This window comes from Dendrobates tinctorius, unplaced genomic scaffold (genome assembly GCF_039654945.1).
Source record: "Dendrobates tinctorius isolate UK_male_01 unplaced genomic scaffold, ASM3965494v1 ptg000107l, whole genome shotgun sequence".
Taxonomy (NCBI): domain Eukaryota; kingdom Metazoa; phylum Chordata; class Amphibia; order Anura; family Dendrobatidae; genus Dendrobates; species Dendrobates tinctorius.
The window spans coordinates 36356019-36378837 of NW_027361775.1; the positions used below are offsets into that span (position 1 = coordinate 36356019).

The window sequence follows — 22819 nt, forward strand, 5'->3', positions numbered from 1 at the left end:
ACTTAGCGATGTACCAGCGATCCTGACCGCGTCATATCGCTGGTCGGGATCGCTGGTACATCGTTAAGTGTGACAGTACCTTTAGTTAGACAAACAATTATTAGGCATCCATCTACTCAGGGCTCTGACTTGCCCAGCCAAGTAATATAAAAAGAAATCCAGCAATGCCGCTCCGCCCAACTGTCTAGATCTATGTAAGGTAGACAATTTGCGTTTAGGTCTAGTCTTCCCCCATATAAAGGATGATATTAATGAATTTAGGCCTGAGAAAAAAAGATTTAGGGATCAGTATTGCACTATGTTGGAGGGAGTAACTGAGTTTGGGGAGTAGGATCATTTTAATCAGGTTAATACGTCCAGAGACAGATAATGGCAATTTACTCCAGATAGCAAATTTAAGTTTAACAAGATCTAACAATGAGAGAATATTCATTTTTAAGTTGAGTCCACTATATTTTAAAATATTTATTCCCAGGTACTTAAAGTTTGTTACAACAGGCAATGGGGATAACGTTCAAAGTGTTCCATTGGACCAAGGGGGAGAGGCATCAAGACGGATTTACCCCAATTTTTGTATAATCCAAATAATTACTAAATTTGTATATAGTAGCAATCACATGGGGTAGTGTTTCTTCTGCTTTATCCAAAAATATCACCATATCATCAGCATATAAGCCAATGGTATCTAAACGGCCGGCTATTTCTATACCTTTAATGACTGAAGTGGATCTTATACGGATCGCCAACACTCGATTGCAAGCGCGAAAAGGGCCGGGGAAAGGAGGCACCCCTGGCACGTTCTTCTTGCCAAAGAGAACAATTCGGATACAGAGTTATTATTATTCGGGCTTTCGGTTTCATGTGCATCACGCATATCCACTTCCTAAATTTGGAACCGAATTCATATTTTTGTAAACATGCAGATAAAATTGACCACTGAAGAGAATCGAAGGCCTTAGCCACATCCAGCAAAGCCAAGGTCCATTCATTATCTGGCACTAGGGAACTGTACAGGACCACTGACTGAACTCTCATATTAATAGATGTATGAAATCGGTCTGGTCTGGATGTATTAGTTCTAGTATCACAGAATTTAATCTAGTGGCCAGGATTTTAGTGAAGATCTTATAGTCCACATTTACCAACGATATGGGGCGATATGATCCACATTCAAGAGGATACTTCCCCTCCTTCCTAAGCACTATTATATTTGCCTCATAAAAGGAGTCCGGTAAAGAACCTTCCTCTCTGGTCCTCTGAAACACCCTCAGAAGGAGTGGTGCCAAAACATCCTGATATTTTCTGTACATTTCTATGGGAAATCCATCCGGCCCAGGCGCCTTCCCAGAGGCCATATCCACTATGACTTTATTTATTTCCTCTATCGTGAAGTCTGCATCCAGAAAGGCTTGTTGAGCGGGACTCAGTGTGGGAAACTTTACGTCTGATAAATACTCAAGGCAGTCCAAAGTGCTAAAATCCCCTCTGGAACTATATAACGCTTTATAATAGTCCAGGAAACTATGGAGTATATCAGCCATTGAGGTTACTATTGAGTTATCTAGTTTTCGAATTTGAAGTATGGTATTAGATGTGTTGTGCTGGTGCACTATAAATGTCAATAACTTGCTGGACTGATTTCCTAGTTCAAAATATGACTGACGAGTAAAAAATAATTTACGTTTAGATTTGGTATCCATATGTTGAGTGTATATAATCTATATAATCTATGGGAGTTTAGCCACTCATTTCTATTTTCATTTGTTTGATTAGCTATATAATTTGCTTCAGAATCCCTCAATTTCTTCTCCATCTCATCATCTTTCCTAGATGTCACCCGTTTAATGTAGGAAATTGTGGAAGGCAAACATCCCCTTAAATACACTTTAAGGGTGTCCCAAAACAAGCTAATATTCTGGGGTTCAGGTTGGGACGAAATGAAGCAGTCTAATTGGTCTAGAGTTCTGTCATTGGGGCCCATTAATTTCAGCCAAAATGAGTTCAACTTCCAAAACAGATTCCGACTCCTTTGGCCAAATCTAAGTGTAAGTATTATCGGGCTATGATCTGAGATGCCCCTGTTCCCATGTTCCACATCCTCTACCCACATTGCCAGGTTGCTGTAACCAAATATATAATCTATACGAGAGTGCATCTAATGGACGAGTCACAGGTATATTCTCTCAAGTCAGGATGCCCTCGATGAGCAATGATAGCGGAGATGGAGAGCAGGCTGTCCTGGATACTCCATCATCTAGTCTAAGTCTATCAAGACAGTTATCCATGACAAGGTTAAAATCTCCCATGCACATAACTAATGCATCTGGATAATATTGTCATGATCACGTGTGTCAGGACGCAGATGTTACCGCAAGGCGGACCCATAACACACGTGACCCTGGATACACCGCCTCCAGTGGGGCGCATTTAAATAATAAAAACGTGCAGGTGGATACGCCACCTCCACCTGGCGAATTTAGGTATTACACGTTATACATACAATATCTGGAAACACCGCCTCCAGTAAGGCGCATTTAAATAATAAAGGGGGGAACCTGGGTAACTTTAACAATGGTGGGCCCTGCAATAGGGAAAAGGGAATTGGAGACCTCCTGAGCTCCCCTGAGCCAGTGTCCCTGCACTCCTAACGTTCCCTATGCTGGTTTCGCACCGGGCGCCGCACGCGTACCTCAACACCCTAGCTCGCCCTGACCCTAAACCCTCACTAGGGAATAGGTCGTTGCGGAAACTAATCCCACCACTGCACTAATAAAACACATGAGGAAAGAGACAATACAGGGGAAACACCACTTAGCTTTGCTCTGTTGCGTGCGCTCCTAGCAACAGAGCCCTCCACCTGAGTGCATCTTCTCCTCCACCTGGATCCATCACCATAACAGGATCCTTCACCTTAGTGCAGCCTCGGAGCAGAGTCCAACACCAGTTGCAGCTGCTTAGTACCAGAGTCCCAAGGAAGTGTTCAGCTGCTGACACGAAGTCGAGCATGCTTGAGTCCAGCTCAGCGGCCAAGTCCCACATGGTGAGTGCCACTCTCCATAGTAGCCACTCCACCAGCCCATGCAGACACTTCCCGCTGACACCATCACTGCGACTCCACCACGCCATGCCAGCCCTTCGTCCAGACACCATAGCTGACACTCTTCCCCCCTGGCTAAGCTGCGCAGGACTCCTCACCAGCTCCATCCTTCATCCAGGCTCTCCAAACTCAGAGTGAACACAAACTCACAATATCACAGGCCGTGATTGCACACCTCTAGCACACCTTTATAGGGTGTAACACCTGATACATGATTAAGTGCACAAAACCTAAAGTGCAATATCAAAACCACCACCGGGGACAGTCAAGACACCTTGGAACTTTCCAAAGTAAAAAAAGTTCACCCAGTGATTTAAAACTGTCAGATCACTTCAGATCATGACAAATATAAGGCAAAGCTTACCGCCTTAATATATTGGCCGGGGGTGGGTTATAGACACACATTATGACATAGTCTTTCAAATCTATCGACGCATGCACAAAAACAAAGCATCCCTCAGGGTCTTTCCTATCCTCCTTGACCTCCAATCTAGCATCCTTATGGATTAGCAAAGAAACACCTCTAGAGTAACTGGTGTGGAATCCATGTATGGACCATTGTACCTATGGTTTCTGCACATAACAAGCCGAATCTTTGGTCAAGTTTGTTTCAACCAGGGCCACAAATGTGAGGATGATGACGTTTAATCTGGGAAAAAAACTTAATTTTCTTTCAGGGAGACCCAAGACCTCTCACATTCCAATTCATGCATATTAATTCAGACCCCATGGTCCCTTGTCTTAATATGGTATACACTGTCGCACAGACTGAACCTTACAGGCAGCATAGTTAGTATCTTGGCAGCAGTATCTACATAAACATCAACTAACAAAACTGAAGCTAGAAAAAACAAAATAAAGTTCAAAGAGGAGCACAGTCCCAAGCTCCTGTCATATTCCCAAAAAGAGGGTACCCTCAGTGAACACAGTGTCCGGTATTGGTGCTACATTGGATGTTGGCGGAAAGAGCCCCTTTTTCCCCCTATGTACCCATATAGGAGACAGCAGCAGTCAAATCAGGGTGACGTTCCAGTCGCTCATGCATGGGACCGCAGCCATTCCACGACCTCCGCCGGGGTCGTGCAGAATATGGAAGAGCCCTTGTAAACAATATGGAGTCGAGCTGGGTAAATCATTGAGTATAAGATGTTTCTTTCTCTGAGTTGCTTCTTGATCTCTATAAACTGAGCCTGCTACTTCTGTAGCTCCATGGAAAAATCTGGAAAAATTGATATTGTGGCATTATTGAATTTACTTTTTTGCCTTGCCATGCGGAGGATAGCGTCACTGACCCTGCAGTTTAGGAGACGTGCCAAAAAAAGGACATGGCGGACTGCCTGGGGGGAGAGATTTTGTTGGGACCCTATGGGCCCTTTCTACAGAAAAGGTTGAAGAGAACTCATTTCCCAGAGTATCTTTAAGCCAATTTTCCAAAAATTGCTCCGGACGTTGACATTCAGAGCGCTCTGGTAATCAAATGATTCGGATATTATTCCTGCGCAACCTGTTTTCCAGGTCATCCGCCTTCTGCCTCCAGGCATTTATGGAACCAGCTACTTTTGTCAGTTTAGTTTCCAAGGGCGTAAGAGTATCTTCCAGGCTGGAGACTCTCATTTCAACTTCCGTAATGCGCCCTCTCATGGCTTGCATATCCTGCTGAAGACGCCCCACTTCTGAATGTACCTCCTCTATTTTCCCAGTCAGGGAAGTTCTAGTTAGAGATAAGGCTTGCATTAATTGTTCAGACGCCTGCTTTAGACTCAAGTCTTCTTGATCCCCTCCCTCTCTGCCATCAGAATTGCGATTTTTACACTGGACTGCAGCTTTATCATTTGATGGAGTATTTCTGTGGGATCTTGAGTTATCAGAGGGGTCAGGCCTTGCCAATTCTTTTAATTTTTCAATTGCCCCTGAACTCTTCGGCAGGCTCATGGTTAAGATTTATGTGGTATAGCAAGTTGGTGAAGTAAATTGTCCCTTTCCTTTACCCCTAATTTATAGCAGCTCTCTTGTAGTGCAGGAGCTTAATTTGCCTGAATTTGCTATAGTGAGACAGAACAACCAAACTTATCTGGTCAGTTGTGCAACTCTTTTCCAACTATAATATGATAATATGCTGCTCTGTCAGCAAGTCACTGCGTTATCCACCCTTCCAGCCTCAGGGAATTGGAGAACTGAAAGTGAAAGTGCAGAGATACCAGCACAGTCTGTTATATCATTTTATCAGCAGGGTATCATACCCAATGCGACATTAGCTTCAGGGCAGTGAGATAGTATTATAAAGGTCCTAAAACAGACCCCGGTGTGCAATCCGATGAAGTCTGCTGTCAGCAAACTGCTACGGAGACCGCAGCCCCAGTCCCAAGCAACCGAGAGGTGATGAGAGCGGTGAATGTAATCAAGATAGCGGGTGCCCGCAGGCAGCATATAACTTCAATGAGGGAGCAAGGAGCTCATTTCTCAGAGCTCACACCGTGCGCACCCTCCTGTGCACCTTTGAGTCCTGCGCTCCGTCCTACCCAACGCAACCGAAGGTGAAGTCTTCCAGGCAGCGTCTCAGTTACAGAGCACGCAGTAGAAAATGGCCGCCTCCTTGCAGGCTATGCTTTCCATCCGGGTCTCCCGGGATCTACCCTGACCGGTATTATCAAGGTGGGTCTTTCGGGTGATATAAAGGCAGGATTTGAGTCAGGATCGTAGGAGCTCTGCCTAAGCACATCCTCTCAGCTCCTCTGCATCGCCACGCCCCCTCTTTTACTAAACTTTGGTCGAATTTTGCAGATTTTGAGCAAAATACTTAGGAATCCGAACACAAATCCAAATGTGAAAGGTTTGTGCTAAAATTGAAATTGGCGAACTTTTTCAAAACTCATTTGCTCATCTCTAGTCTCCAGCAGGGAGTATCAGGACATAGTGATGTAATGGAGGGTGAGTAAATTAATATATGATTGCATTATTTCGGCATTATTGCTGTCTGTCTGTGGGAAGCTACGACAACCTCTATAGAGGGTCGTATCCATTACTTTCATATATTGCTGATGTATTGTACTTACCTGTGTATCCAGGATTACATGTACAGATATAACTTCCGTTTGTGTTATTACAGGTGGCATCAGCTGAACAGTTGTTCTTTCCTCCACATTCATCAATATCAGCACAATACGACCCATTGCCTGATCAAAACACAGAAATAACAAATTATTATTGATGTTTTATCTTTTCCACATTTTCATTTGATAAGATTTTGTGAAATGAATACATGGGCTCATATGTGGCTCAGTGGTTAGCACTGAAGCCTTGCAGTGCTGGAGTCCTGGGTTCAAATCCCACCAAGGGCAACAGCTGCAAGGAGTTTGTATGTTCTGCTTGTGTTTCTGTAGGTTTTCTCCAGGTACTTCAGTTTCCTCCCACATTCCAAAGATATACTGAGAGGGAATCTAGATTATGAGCCCCAAAGGGAACAGTGCCTATAAAGTACTCTATGTAAAGTGCTGTGGAATTGATGGTGCTATATAACATAAAATAAAGCATCAATTGATGGTAATAAATAGAATCATAGAAAGGGACCTCCTGGGTCATCTGGTCCAACCCCCTGTTCAATGAAAGATTCATTAAATCACCCCAGACAGATGTCTGTTCAACCTCTGTTTGAAGACTTCCATTGAAGGAGAACTCACCACCTCTCGTGGCAGCCTGTAACACTCATTGATCACCCTCTCTGTCAAAAAGTTTTTTCTAATATCTAATTTATGAAAATGAGAATAAAGCTGATCCATCTACAGTGTGACAGCCCTTGAGATATTTGTAGATATCTATTAAGTCTCTTCTCAGTATTCTCTTTTACAAAATAAAAATTCCCAAGTCCACTGCAGACCGGTCAGAAATCTAGTCGCTCTTATCTGAACTTGCTACAGTTTGTTCATGTCTTTTTAAAATGTGGGTCCCAGAGCTGGACACAGTATTCCAGATAAGGTCAGGTAAAATAGGTGAATAGTATATAATATATATAAGAACCTCATTCATCGTTAATATACTGATTGTGGCGTCCTGATTAGTTACTGTAATAAAAATTAGTGGTGCACCTACAGTAAAAGGGCAATGGGTCTCAACTCTTCCGCACAGTTTGTGCGATTTCTTTTTCTCATCAGAAAAAAATAGAGTAGATATTGACTTTCTGAAGTCCTGCATATATACTCACTGATATATGTGTTCTTAAGATGTAAATATAGTAGTGGTGCTGCAATAATCTATGATTGTCTTCATGCAATGCGGCTTTGCGGCTTCTCTATGATGACGTGACAAGACAATGCAATTGCGTCATCAGCATCAATCACCAGGAAAGTGTAGCAAAAACAGGACCACAAAGGATTGTCCGATGGGAGGTGAATGTTTATTTTTTCCTTATATATGGACAATATATATTCAAGGGGAACAGTGGTGGAGTTATATACTATATATATACTGCTCAAAGAAATAAAGGGAACACTTAAACAACAGAATATAGCTCCAATTAAATCAAACTTCTGTGAAATCGAACTGTCCACTTAGGAAGCAACACTGATTGACAATCAATTTCACATGCTGTTGTGCAAATGGAATAGACAACAGATGGAAATTATTGGCAATTATCAAGACACCCTCAATAAAGGAGTGCTACTGCAGGTGGGGGACCACAGAGCACATCTCAGTACCATTGCTTTCTGGCTGATGTTTTGGTCACTTTTGAATGCTGGTTGTGCTTTCACACTCGTGGTAGCATGAGAAGGACTCTAAAACCCATTCAAGTGGCTCAGGTAGTGCAGCTCATTCAGGATGTCACATCAATGCAAGCTGTGGCAAGAAGGTTTTCTGTCTGTCAGTGTAGTGTCCAGAGGCTAGAGGCGCTACCAGGAGACAGACCAGTACACCAGGAGACGTGGAGGGGGCCATAGGAGGGCAACAACCCAAGCAGCAGGGCCACTACCTCCGCCTTTGTGCAAGGAGGAACAGGAGGAGCACTGCCAGAGCCCTGCAAAATGACCTCCAGCAGGCCACAAATGTGCATGTGTCTGCACAAATGGTTAGAAACAGACTCCTTGAGGGTGGTCTGAGTGCCCGACGTCCACAGATGGGGTTGTGCTCACAGTCGAACACCGTGCTGCCCGCCAAAGAAATGCCACCCCACACCATTACTGACCCACTGCCAAACCGGTCATGTTAAAGGATCTTGCAGGCAGCAGATCGCTCTCCACGTCGTCTCCAGACTCTGTCATGTCTGTCACATGTGCTCAGTGTGAACCTGCTTTCATTTGTGAAAAGCACAGGGCGCCAGTGGCGAATTTGCCAATCCTGGTGTTCTGTTTTGATTATATTCTAATTTTGTGAGAAGCACCTGTAATTATAGATTTGTACCGAGATATACTGTATGTATTTATTACATGCGGTATATTGTAGTTTTAGCAGAGGGTGGTATTGTTGCTTTACATGCGTCTTATAGACTTGGTCTTTTTTAAGACTTTTTAATATATTTAATAAAGGGTAAGTTTTAGATCCCAATTGTGCTAGTTCTTCATCTTATAATTAAAATTAGAATAATATATTCTTCCCTTGATATAGGATTTTTTACAGGGTTTTTTATGCTGTTATTTAAAAACAAAACAACACAAAAAGAGTGTTTGCTACCTCCTCCTTCAACTTTTCTACCTTCACTGCCTTGTCCAACTCTACCTTCTCTACTTACTCCACCTCCTCCTTCCCCATTTGGACTTGGTTGTAGACTGTAATTTTTTTTAATTCAATGTTCCTTTAAGTCATTTAGCAAAAAAACCTCTCAAAACCCTCCAAACCAGTGTTGGATACCTCCTCCCCTGCGTCTTCCACCTACACCACCCTGTCTACCTCCACTTATTCCAACTTCACCTCCATGTGGACCTTCACCTCCTGGTTCTAAATTTTTTATTTTTTAAATTTATGTTATTTTAAGTCAGTTCACTAAAAAAAGCAAAAAAAGTGTTGAATGCCTCCTCCCCTGGCCCTTCCACCTACACCGCCATACCATGTCCACCTTCACCTCCTCCACCTCCTCCTCAACTTTGATCTCCGCCTCCTGGTTCAATATTATTATTTTTTATTCTATGTTATTTTAAGTATTTTAAGTTATTTCCCTATCTACAGCAGCATGGTGGCTCAGTGGTTAGCACTGCAGTGCTGGGGTCCTGGGTTCAAATCCCACCAAGGACAAAATCTGCAAGGAGTTTGCATGTTCTCCCTGTGTTTGCGTGGGTTTCCTCCCACATTCCAAAGACATACTGATAGGGAATTTAGATTGTGAGCCCCATTGGGGACAGTGATGATAATGTTTGCAAACTGTAAAGCGCTGCGGAATATGTTAGCGCTATAGAAAAACAAAGATTTTTATTATTACATTTATTTGCAGGGCAATTGTCCTGCTCTTACCCCCTTTTTGCTTCCTATTGAAGTCCTCTAGCCTTTACTACAATCATTTTACAGCCATTTTAAAGTACCGAGGTTCAGTTCCCCAGTGACTTCTGTAGGTTTCTGTACATCCAAGGGTCCGCTCATCCCTAATTAGAAACATACACACGCCACCTGAATAGAGTTGGTCAGTTGCACATGCTTGCTTGTGAAATGTGATTCTACATATATTTTCTGTCCCTATCCAATGGACTTTTTTTGTTCTTCATCCTTTAATATAAAAAGGTTTTTCTTTTATTTTTAGAATATCGGTTTTAATTGTCCACTCTAAAAACTGTACAATCAACAACTATACTGCCCTTACTGCTACATGTTCGTTACTGGTGGTAAAACTATGTAGCAACTTTGAACTTAGCATTTTAGGAATAATTACATTATTTTTTATTTTGTTTGAACAACACTATTAAAAAAAAATAAATAAAAATATGCTTCTATTTGCATTACAAGGCTCAACAAGTGTTGAATTCCCTCTAAATAAACTCATAGTGGTCTCAACATATATTCCAGGCAATTAGAAGCTTTATAATTATACAATTTGAGAAACTTTGTTAACAGCAAATTAAATCTTTTTATACAAAATCGTCAAAGCCTTGAAATTTAAATTTTAGAATACCCACTCATCTCTACTATTAAGGATAGCATGGTGATAACTATGATGGCTTACCTGTGAATCCATCTTTACATGTACAGATGAAACTTCCTTCAGTGTTATTGCAGATTGCATCAGGTGAGCAGATATTGGTCAGACATTCATCAATATCAGCACAGTGGGTCCCATTACCTAATGAATATGAATATAAAAGGTTTCACAAGTAACTGTGGATCTACAGTTGTAGAATTTCCTCACATGACATAAAATATCTAATCGTCAAAGCCTTGAAATGTAAACAATTTACCACCAAGTGTGGTTTGCATGTTAATTACCAGGCCAATTTTTGCAATTCTGACCTCTGTCATTTTATGAGGTAGAACGCTTCCATGGATCCCAGTGATTCTGACATAATTTTCTCGTGACATATTGCACTACATGTTAGTGGTAAAATTTCTTTGATATGACTTGCGATTATTTGTGAAAAAAATTGAATTTTGGTGAAAATTTTGCAATTTGTCAAATTTAAATTTTCATGCCCTTAAATCAAAGAGATTCCTCAACTTTGATCTCATCCTCGGTTTCGGAGTCAGGTTCAGTAGAACCCAATGGACCGGAATAATCAAGGGTCCGCTCATCCCTAATAAGAAACATACACACGACACCTGAATAGAGCGGTCAGTTGCACGTGCTTGCTTGTGAAATGTGATTCTACATATATTTTCTGTCCCTATCCAATGGCCTTTTTTGTTCTTCATCCTTTAATATGAAAAGTTTGCTTTTTTGTTTTTGGAATATCGGATTGACTTGTCTACTCTAAAAACCAACTATACTGCCGAGATCTCCATCTGCGCTTGCGCGGTGGCCATTTTCCAGGAAGCAATCCACCGCACAGACAAGAAAGCATGGATGGAACGGCAGAGCCTCCCCACGCAGCACGGGACAGAGCGCGGTGGCAGCACTGGACAGCACCTGGCAGCACAGGAGAACAGAGCGGGCAGCAGCACCTGGTAGCATCAGAGGACAGAGCAGGCAGCAAAACCTGGCAGCACCAGGGAACAGAGCGGGCGGCAACACCTGGCAGACAGAGTGGGCGGCAGCATCAGGTACAGAGCATGGCAGCAGCACCGGGGGACAGAGCGGGCAGCAGCACCGGGGGACAGAGCGGGCGGCAGCACCAGGCAGACACAGCAGGTGGCAGCACCAGGTACAGAGCGCGGCGGCAGCATCGGGGTACAGAGTGGGCGGCAGCACCCAGCAGACAGAGCGGGCAGCAGCACCGGGGGACAGAGTGGGTGGCAGCACCAGGTGACAGAGCAGGCAGCAGCACCAGAAGACAGAGCGGGCGGCAGCACAAGGTACAAAGTGCGGGGACATAACACAGCGGTAGCATCGTACACAAGCAGCGGCTAGCCGCACATCAAAACACCCCCTCATCCTAGCAGCAATGTTCCTCCACTCCTGCCTCTTCCAGCTGCAATTCTGGGACCCCACTTCCCACCACCCCCGGTAAGCAATAAGACACCTGGATTATAAGAAGCACATTTTATTAAAAAAAGTTTTTTCCTATTTTTCTCCTCAAAACTTGGGGTGCGTCTTATAATCTGGAGCGTCTTATAAAGCGAAAAATACGGTATTCCAGGCAATTAGAAGCTTTATAATTATAAAATTTGAGAAACTTTGTTAACAGCAAATTAAATCTTTTTTAGACAAATCGTCAAAGCCTTGAAATTTAAATTTCAGAATATCCGCTCATCTCTACAATTAAGGATAACATGGTGATAACTATGATGGCTTACCTGTGTATCCATCTTTACAAGTACAGATGAAACTTCCTTCAGTGTTATTGCAGCTTGCATCAAGTGAGCAGATATTGGTCAGACATTCATCAATATCATGACAGTGGGTCCCATTACCTAATGAATATAAAATGTTTCACAAGTAACTGTGGATCTACAGATGTAGAATTTCCTCACATGACATAAAATATTTAATCGTCAAAGCCTTGAAATGTAAACACTTTACCACCAAGTGTGGTTTGCGTGTTAATTACCAGGCCAATTTTTGCAATTCTGACCACTGTCGCTTTTATGAGGTAGGACACTTCCATGGATCCCAGTGATTCTGACATAATTTTCTCGTGACATATTGTACTTCATGTTAGTGGTGAAATTTCTTTGATATGACTTGCGATTATTTGTGAAAAAAATTGAATTTTGTTGAAAATTTTGAAAATTTCGCAATTTCTCAAATTTGAATTTTCATGCCCTTAAATCACAGAGATGTGCCACATAAAATACTTAATAAGTAACATTTCCCACATGTTTACTTTATATCAGCACAATTTTGGAACCAAAATTTTTTTTTGGTAGGAAGTTATAAGAGTTAAAAGTTAAACAGCGATTTCTCATTTTTATAACACCATTTTTGTTAGGGTCCACGTCAAATTTGAAGTCACTTTGAGGGGTCTATATGATAGAAAATACCCAAAAGACACAACATTCTAGAAACTGTACCCCTGAAGGTGCTCAAAACCACATTCAAGAAGTTTATTAACCCTTCAGGTGCTTCACAGGAATTTTTTGAATTTTAAAAAAAAATAATATTTAACTTTTTTCACAAAAAAATTACTTCAAATCCAATTTTTTTTATATTTTTACCAAGGGTAACAGGAGAAATTGGTCCCCAAAAGTTGCTGTACAATTTGTCCTGAGTACGATGATAACCCATATATGCAGGTAAACCACTGTTTGTGCGCATGGAAGTGCACGGAAGGGAAGGAGCGCTGTTTGAGTTTTCAATGCAAAATTGTCTGGAATTGAGATCAGATGCCATGTCACGTTTGGAGAGCCCCTGATGTGCCTAAACAGTAGAAAACCCCCACAAATGACATCATTTTGGAAAGGAGACCCCCTAAGGAACTTATGTAGATGTGTGGTGAGCACTTTGAACCCCCAAGTGCTTCACAGAAGTTTATAATGTAGAGCCGTAAAAATAAAAAAAATCATATTTTTTAACAAAAATGATTTTTTTCGCCCCCAATTTTTTATTTTCCCAAGGGTAACAGGAGAAATTGGACCCCAAAAGTTGTTGTGCAATTTGTCCTGTGTATGTTGATACCCCATATGTGGGGGTAAACTACTGTTTGGAAGCATGGCAGAGCTTGGAAGGGAAGGAGCATGTTTTGACTTTTTCAACGCAGAATTGGCTGGAATTTAGATCAGACAACATGTCGCGTTTGGAGAGACCCTGATATGCCTAAACAGTGGAAACCCCCCAATTCTAACTCCAACCTTGACCCGAAGACACCCCTAACCCTAATCCCACCCCTAACCATAACCCTAACCACAAACCTAACCCTAGCACACCCCTAATCCCAACCCTAACCCTAATCCCAACTTAAATTTAAATTCAACTGTAACCATAATACAAACACTAACCCCAACTCTAGCCCCAATCCTAACCCTAACTTTAGCCCCAACCCTAACCCTAACTTTAGCCCCAACCCTAACCTTAACATTAGCCCCAACCCTTACCCTAACTTTAGCCCAACTCACTTTAGCCCAACTCTAACTCTAATGGGAAAATGGAAATAAATACTTTTTTAATTTATTATTTTTCTCTAATTAAGGGGGTGGTAAAGGGGGTTTTATTTACTTTTTTTATTTTGATCACTATATTAGGGTCTATCACAGTGATCAAAATGAACCAATAGGAAAAAGTCTCCTATTATTGCCGGGTGCCGGCCGGCAGATCTATGCGGGCACACTGCGCATGTGCCTGCCATTTTCCCCCAGAAGAAGAAGTTGGCATCCAAGGTGACTTCAGGGGAGCCTGCAGGGACAGCGGGGGACCCTATTTCTCTCTCTCCCTTCTGATGTTTTTCTTGCGGTCGCCATTATACTGTTAATAACAGCGATCGCAACACCAGGGTCGGTAAAAACTTACTGGAATCATGTACTCTGGGGTCTTGGCAGCCAAGATCCCAGAGAAATTCGGACGCTGGGGGGTGCTATAACCTTAAACCTCAGCGCCGTTAAAAAGCAGCGTTGTGGTTTAAGTGCCCTTAACTGCCGCCGTTAAAAGGCATATCGGCGGTTGTTAAGGGGTAAAATGTAACTCATCATTCTCCCCTGCTTGCGCCAATCGCAGGCAGAGCAGGGGAGAATGATGAGAACCGTGTTCAGCACCCAAAACCATGGAACAGTGCTTACTGTAACGCTTTGTCTCTAGTGCCCGTGCATGTGGTACTGATGCGGCACACAAATGCCACACGTATGCCGCAAGTATTACACACAAGGACACTGACATCTCTGGCATCGGAAATATCAGGACGTGTGAAAGAGGCCTTATAGCAGGTTTTTATATTTGGCAGCTGTCACACTCTAAAAGACGCTTTTTATTGCAAAAAATAGTTTTTACATCACCATATTTTGAGAGCTATAATTTTTCCATATTTTGGCCCATAGAGTCATATGAGGTCTTGTTTTTTCCGGACAAGTTGACATTTTTATTGGTACCATGTTTGGTCACGTGACATTTTTTGATCACTTTCTATTCTGATTTTTGGGAGACAGAATGAGCAAAAAACAGAAATTCATTAATTTCTTTTTTGGGGGGGCGTTTACACTGTTCCAAGTGTGGTAAAATTGATAAGACAGTTTTATTCTTTGGGTCAGTGCAATTACAGCAATACCTCATTTATATCTTTTTTTAACCCCTTAATGTCCAATGACGGCGCTGAGCCCTCATCAAAGTCGGGACATGTCAGCTGTTATGAACAGCTGACATGTGCCCACAATAGGCGCGAGTGGAATCGCCGTCCGCCTGCGCCTATTAACTAGTTAAATGCCGCTGTCTGCTCAGCAGAAAATCTGCTACATATGAGCGATCTGCTCATCGCCCATATGTAGCAGAGCCAATCGGGTTGCGCAAGCTTCTAGCCTCCTATGGAGGCTATTGAAGCATGCCAAAAGTAAAAAAAATGTTTAAAAATAAAAAAAATTAAAAAAAACCTAAAAGTTCAAATCACCCCCCTTTCGCCCCAATCAAAATAAAACAGTAAAAAAAAATTCCCACATACACATATTAGGTATCGCCGCGTTCAGAATCGCCCGATCTATCAATAAAAAAAAGAATTAACCCGATCGCTAAACGGCGTAGCGAGAAAAAAATTCAAAACGCCAGAATTACGTTTTTTTGGTCACCAAGACATTGCATTAAAATGCAATAACGGGCGATAAAAAGAATGTATCTGCACAAAAGTGGTATTATTAAAAACGTCATTCCGGCACGGAAAAAATAAGCCCTCACCCGACCCCAGATCATGACAAATGGAGACGCTACGGGTCTCGGAAAATTGCGCAATTTTTTTTTTTTTTTTAGCAAACTTTCGAATTTTTTTTCACCACTTAGATAAAAGAAGACATAGACATGTTTGGTGTCTATGAACTCGTAATGACCTGGAGAATCATAATGGCAGGTCAGATTTAGCATCTAGTGAACCTAACAAAAAAGCCAAGCAAAAAACAAGTGTGGGATTGCACTTTTTTTGCAATTTCACCGCACTTGGAATTTTTTTCACATTTTTGAGTACACGATATGGTAAAACCAATGATGTCATTTAAAAGTACAACTCGTCCCGCAAAAAATAAGCCCTCACATGGCCATATAAACGGAAAAATAAAAAAGTTATGGCTCTGGAAAGAAGGGGAGGGAAAAGGGGTTAAGTTTTGACGCTTTTATATAATAAAAACTATTTTATAGAAAAACTAATTATTTTTGCATCGCTTCATTCTGACAGCTATAACTTTTATATTTTTTCACTGATCATGCTGTGTGGGGGCTCGTTTTTTGCAGGACAAGATGACATTTTCAGCGGTAGCATATTTACTTATATCCGTCTTTTTGATCGCATGTTATTCCACTTTTTGTTTGGCGGTATGATGATAAAGAATTGTTTTTTGCCTTGTTTTATTTTATGGTGTTCACTAAAGGGTTTAGCTAGTGGGACAGATTTATAGGTCAGGTCGTTACGGACGCGGCAATACCAAATATGTTTTTTTTTATTGTTTAGATTTTTTTTATTCAAATATTTATTTAGTGATAGAATAAATATTTTTTTATTGTCCCTTGTTCCCTGAGCTGCCTCACATGAGCATGCCATTTGTCTAATGCTTTTAATGGAAGAATAAAAATCTGATTTTATGAGAGCTGGAGCACTTTTGTCCTTTCTTCATGTGATGCACGCTTGTCCTGGCGGAGCTCCGTGCACCCGTGACAGACCGGTGAGTTGGTTACTTTCTTTTTTTTTCTATATACTTCCTGACATGCACTGTGCATGACAGGAAGTTTCTCAGCTCTGGTAACCCAGATGTCATCATGACTACATCGGGTTACCATAGCAGCGATCCAGACCTCACGTCACGCAGCAGGGTCTCCAATTCAAAGGCAGGGGGGCTGTCAGCCCTCTGCCTGCTCCCGGAATGCTGCTATCACGTTCATTAGCAGTATTCCAGGTGTTAAGGTGCCGGGAGTGCCGATTGTCAGCTGGGAGAATCAGCTAACACCCGGAAGCACACCACCCATGTGCGTGGCAGATCGCTGAGACATGTCATACGGGCCCAGGGCACATGGACAGTATAGTATGTCTCATGTCAGAAAGGGGTTAAATTTCAAAATATCCACTCATCTCTACTATTAAGGATAAACTTGGGGATAACTATGATGGCTTACCTGAGAATCCACTATTACAAGTACAGATGAAACTTCCTTCAGTGTTATTGCAGGTTGCATCAGGTGAACAGATATTGGTCAGACATTCATCAATATCAGCACAGTGGGTCCCATCACCTGATGAATATAAAATGTTTCACAAGTAACTGCGGATCTACAGGTGTAGAATTTCCTCACATGACATAAAATATCTTAATGCAGGAAGATAAAACTTCAGACTTAAGTTGACATTGTGCAATGGCCTTTACTGTGATAAAGGGTTATTTTTGTGCTCATTATTCAGGAGCACAGTGTTCCCTGCATCTTTGCTTTTTGATTGTAGAGAGGCATTGTGCGCTCCTGAAGATTGACAGTTTGGACCAGCATCATAATAAAAAATTATACAAACTCCCTTATTATTCCTGTACAGAAAAAGCCAGTACTTGCGAGATCCATGGTCCTTGTGCCATCCATATGTACATATGTAACATCAGAGCTGGTGTTAGGGCAAGGCAGACTAGGCAGCAGGTCTGCTCATCCCTTAAGGATCGTTTGGCTGCACTGGTATAAATCAATATTGCTCAGGTTCATTGCAAGTAATGATGGGCGATCTGAACAGTAAAATTCAAGGTTCATACTGTATACCTACTGTTCAGGCATGGACCCTGAGCACAGACTTTTAAAGGAAGTTTGAGTTACTGTCCGGGTGCTGCACCTTGAACATAAAGTGTTTCCCACACTGTCATCTGCATATCAGTGAGAGAAACACTGGTGGGACTCATAATTTTACTGCCGGTCAGAGCGCAGACACACCGTTTTAAAAAAAATGATCGGTGGCTGTCCCATAGTACGTTGTTCCCAGCCGCCACTACTTTTCCAGGCTGGCCATCACTGTCCTGTACACACATATCAGGTGTGCACTGCACAACGGCATCATTGGCAAGGTCTACATAACCACCGACACGTGGACCAGTAAGCAAGGCCAGGGACGTTACATCTTATATCATCTTACATCAATAGGTAAATGTAGCGGCGGCTTGAACAGAGGTGAAGATGTTTTAGTGCAATTCCTACTACCACCAAAGAATGATGGATACTTCTCTATTCATGTTGCCTCTTTCTCCTACTCCACTTCCGCCACCACCTCCTTATCTGGTCACAGTAAAATCTGCACCACCAACTTCAACACAGCTGGGGGAAACGAAAGCAAGCTGCTATGAAACTCATCTGTTTCAGGGACAAATCACACAAAGTGCAGGAGCTGTGGATGGTGTTCAAACAGCAGACAGATGAGTGGTTGGTGAGGGAGAACCTCAAGCCCGGCCTGGTGGTGTACAATAACAGGCGAAATCTCGAAGCAGCTCTGGACCTAGCCGATTTGACATAGCTGTAAGCCATAATCATCAACATTAACAGAAATAAACACTTGAAATAGATCAGTTTGTAATGACTCTATATAATATTTGAGTTTCACTTTATAATTGAAGAAATGAAATAAATGAACTTTTTGATGATATTCTAATTTTGTGACAAGCACCTGTAAGTATAGATTTGTACCGACATACACTGTATGTATTTATTACATGCGGTATATTGCAGTTTCAGCGGAGTGTGTTATTGTTGCTTTAAATGCATCTTATAGACATGGTCTTTTTTAAGACTTTTTAATATAATTATTAAAAGGTAAGTTTTAGATCTCAATTGTGCTATTTCCTCGTCTTATAATTATTATTGGGATAATATATTCTTCCCTTGATATAGAATTTTTTATGCTGTTATTTAAAAACAAAACAACACAAAAATAGTGTTTGCTACCTCCTCCTTAACCTTTTCTACCTTCACCGCCTTGTCCACCTCTACCTCCTCTACATACTCCACCTCCTCCTTCCCCATTTGGACATGGGTGGTCTAAATAGTCATTTTTTTATTCAAGGTTCTTTTAAGTCATTTACCTAAAAAAAGCCTCTCAAAGGCCTCCAAAACAGTGTTGGATACCTCCTCCCCTGCATCTTCCACCTACACCTCCCTGTCCACCTCCACTTACTCCAAATTCACCTCCACATGGACCTTCACCTCCTGGTTCTAAATTTTTTAAATTTATGTTATTTTAAGTCAGTTCACTAAAAAAAGCAAAAAAAGTGTTGAATGTCTCCTCCCCTGCCCCTTCCACCTACACCGCCATGCCATGTCCACCTTCACCTCCTCCACCTCTTCCTCAACTTTGATCTCCACCTCGGTTTCAGAGTCAGGTTCAGTAGAACCCAACGGACCGGAATATCCAAGGGTCCGCTCATCCCTAATTAGAAACATACACACGACACCTGAATAGAGCAGTCAGTTGCATGTGCTTGCTTGTGAAATGTGATTCTACATATATTTTCTCTTCCTATCTAATGGCCTTTTTTGTTCTTCATCCTTTAATATGAAAAGTTTGTTTTTTGTTTTTGGAATATCGGATTTAATTGTCTACTCTAAAAACCAACTATATTGCCGAGATCTCCATCTGCACTTGCGCAGCGGCCATTTTCCAGGAAGCAATCAACGGCACAGACATGAAAGCGTGGATGGAATGGCAGAGCCTCCCCACACAGCACGGGACAGAGCACGGCGGCGGCAGCACCCGGCAGCATTGGGGGACAGAGCGGACAGCAAAACCTGGCAGCACCAGGGGACAGAGCGGGCGGCAGCACCCAGCAGACAGTGTGGGCGGCAGCACCAGGTACAGAGCACGCAGGCAGCACTGGGGGACAGAGCAGGCGGCAGCACCGGGGGTCGGAGCAGGTGGCAGCACCGGGAGACAGAGGGGCAGACACAGCGGGCGGCAGCACCAGGTACAGAGCACGGCTGCAGCACCGGGGGACAGAGCGGGCAGCAGCACCAGGGGACAGAGCGGGCAGCAGCACCCAGCAGACAAAGTGGGCAGCAGCACCAGGTGACAGAGCGGGTGTCAGCACCAGGGGACAGAGCGGGCGGCAGCACCCGGCAGACAGAGCGGGTGTCAGCACCAGGTCAAAGCACGGGGACATAGCACTGCGGCAGCATTGGACACAAGCAGCGGCTAGCCGCACATCAAAACACCCCCTCATCCTAGCAGCAATGTTCCACTCCTGCCTCTTCCAGCTGCAACCCTGGGACCCCACTTACCACCACCCTCGGTAAGCAATAATATGCCTGGATTATAAGAAGTACCACCATTTTATTAAAAAAAAGTTTTTTCCTTTTTTTTCCTCAAAATTTGGGGTGCGCCTTATAATCCGGAGCGTCTTATAAAGCGAAAAATATGCTTTACATATTCCAGGCAATTAGAAGCTTTATAATTATAAAATTTGAGAAACTTTGTTAACAGCAAATTAAATCTTTTTTAGACAAATCGTCAAAGCCTTGAAATTTAAATTTCAGAATATCCGCTCATCTCTACAATTAAGGATAACATGGTGATAACTATGATGGCTTACCTGTGTATCCATCTTTACAAGTACAGATGAAACTTCCTTCAGTGTTAGTGCAGGTGGCATCAGGTGAGCAGATATTGGTCAGACATTCATCAATATCATGACAGTGGGTCCCATTACCTAATGAATTTAAAATGTTTCACAAGTAACTGTGGATCTACAGATGTAGAATTTCCTCACATGACATAAAATATTTAATCGTCAAAGCCTTGAAATTTAACCCCTTTACCCCTAAGGGTGGTTTGCATGTTAATGACCAGGCCGATTTTTACAATTCTGACCACTGTCCCTTTATGAGGTAATTACTCTTGAACGTTTTCATTAAACCTGGTGATTTCGACAAAATTTTCTCGAGACATATTGTATTTCTTGATAGTGGTAAAATTTCTTTGATATGCCTTGCGTTTATTTGTGAAAAAAAAATGGAAATTTGGTGAAAATTTTGCAATTTTACAACTTTGAATTTTCATGCCCTTAAATCACAGAGATATGTCACATAAAATACTTAATAAGTAACATTTCCCACATGTTTACTTTATATCAGCACAATTTTGGAACCAAAATTTTTTTTGGTAGGAAGTTATAAAGATTAAAAGTTAAACAGCGATTTGTCATTTTTACAACACCATTTTTTTAGGGACCACATCACATTTGAAGTCATTTTGAGGAGTCTATATGAAAGAAAATACCCAAAAGTGACACCAATCTAAAAACTTCACCCCTGAAGGTGCTCAAAACCACATTCAAGAAGATTATTAACCCTTCAGATGCTTCACAGGAGTATTTGGAAAGTTAAAAAAAATGAACATTTAACTTTTTTCATAAAAAATTTACTTCAAATGCAATTTTTTTTTCTTTTACCAAGGGAAACAGGAGAATTGGACCCCAAAAATTGTACAATTTGTCCTGAGTATGCTAATACCCCATATATATGCAGGTATACCACTCTTTGTGCACTAGGAAGAGCTTGGAAGGGAAGGAGCACCGTTTGACTTTTCAATACAAAATTGGCTGAAATTAAGATCGGATGCCATGTCGCCTTGGAAAGCAGGTGTAAGATTCATTAAGGCTACTTTTTGGTGTATCTGGCTAAGACTGGGGGAAAATGGCAAAAGCCACAACTTTTTTTAAAAAGTGTATTATGCCAAAATTCTAGCAAAAATACTTTGATGAATTGTGTCCTAAGTGTATTAGTGGATTCAGTACACAAATAAAACTAAAGTTTCTTAGGCATTTGTCATGTCTGTATATCAATCTTACATTATGTGTGACTGTGCACACTGGGGTGTTACTGCAAGGAGGCATGTGATTATAAACATAAACAGGTTAAGGCTGGCATTTCAGATAGCATTTGTTGTGGGTAACACTTTACGGTACAGCTGCTAAGTAGTAGAATTGAGTGAATATGTTCGGAATCGATCGCCGAATCTGAGTTTGCCATATTTGTGCAATACTGGTACCAACATATTCAGTCATTTCTACTCCCACCATTGACTTCAATGACGTTTGGCAGTGTTCTGTGAATATTGCAAATACAATATTCGCCAATGATCGTAATTGGAAACAAATTTTGAAAAATTCGCTCAACTCTACTAAGTAGACAACTCAAGATTAGTATGTACGAAATGGTTTCTTATCAGTTGCGCCTCGGATGCGCACTACTCATGCTAAATAGAACGTGAGACCTTAGACTCCTTAGCATAAAGATGGGCCACCACTCCTGTGCCAGTGCTTTGTGTTTTCTCCCCCCAGGCTAAAATTTTCCAGCCAGCCTCTGGAGGGTGGCAACATCACTGCACTGCTCTCCTGCTCTCTTCCAATCTGCTTCCCTTCCTCAGTTTGATCAATACAATGGAGTGCCTCCTAACCAGTGTATGTAAATGAAGAATGATATGCCCCCTACCTATGTCCACATTCCTTACCACCCCTCTGTGCTGATCACTATTACTGTAAAGATCTCTCCCTGCCTCCCCAGAGTGCAGAGTGGAGTCATCACAGAGCAGTGCAGGCATCATAGAAGTGTAAAAATCCCCCCTGTGGGGACAGGTTATACAGTCTGTCAAGTAATGTGTTAGTGAGAGTGATTTTGTTTGGTGTATGTGTGTGAGAAAGTGAGCGAGAGAGGAATAATGGAGGCAAAATTTGTGGGACACAGCTATGATGGGGGTAACTCATGGGACACAGCTATGATGAGGATAACTCTCATGGGACACATCTATGATGGGGGTAACTCATGGGACACAGCTATGATGGGATAACTCTCATGGGATACAGCTATGATGGGGGTAGCTCTCATGGGACATAGCTATGATGGGGATAACTCTCATTAGACACAATTAAAAGGACAGAGTAATGTCCCAATCATTACTCTGCTCTTTCACAGCTCTGCTTCATTCATCTTTCCCCATCGCAGCTCTTCTCCATTCATCTGTCCATATGGCAGTTCTTCTCCACTATTCTGTCCCATCACAGCTCTGCTCCATTACTCTGTCC

At 42.1% G+C, this 22819-nt stretch overlaps 1 protein-coding gene across 1 annotated transcript in view; it reads right to left on the reverse strand.

The window, feature by feature from the left end:
- Positions 1 to 22819, reverse strand: part of LOC141100758 (uncharacterized) — a 450303-nt gene that overhangs the window by 62597 nt on the left and 364887 nt on the right. Inside the window, 1 exon segment of the mRNA XM_073589442.1 lies at positions 20330 to 20446. Within this exon segment, the coding sequence (XP_073445543.1) occupies positions 20330 to 20446 (117 nt within the window).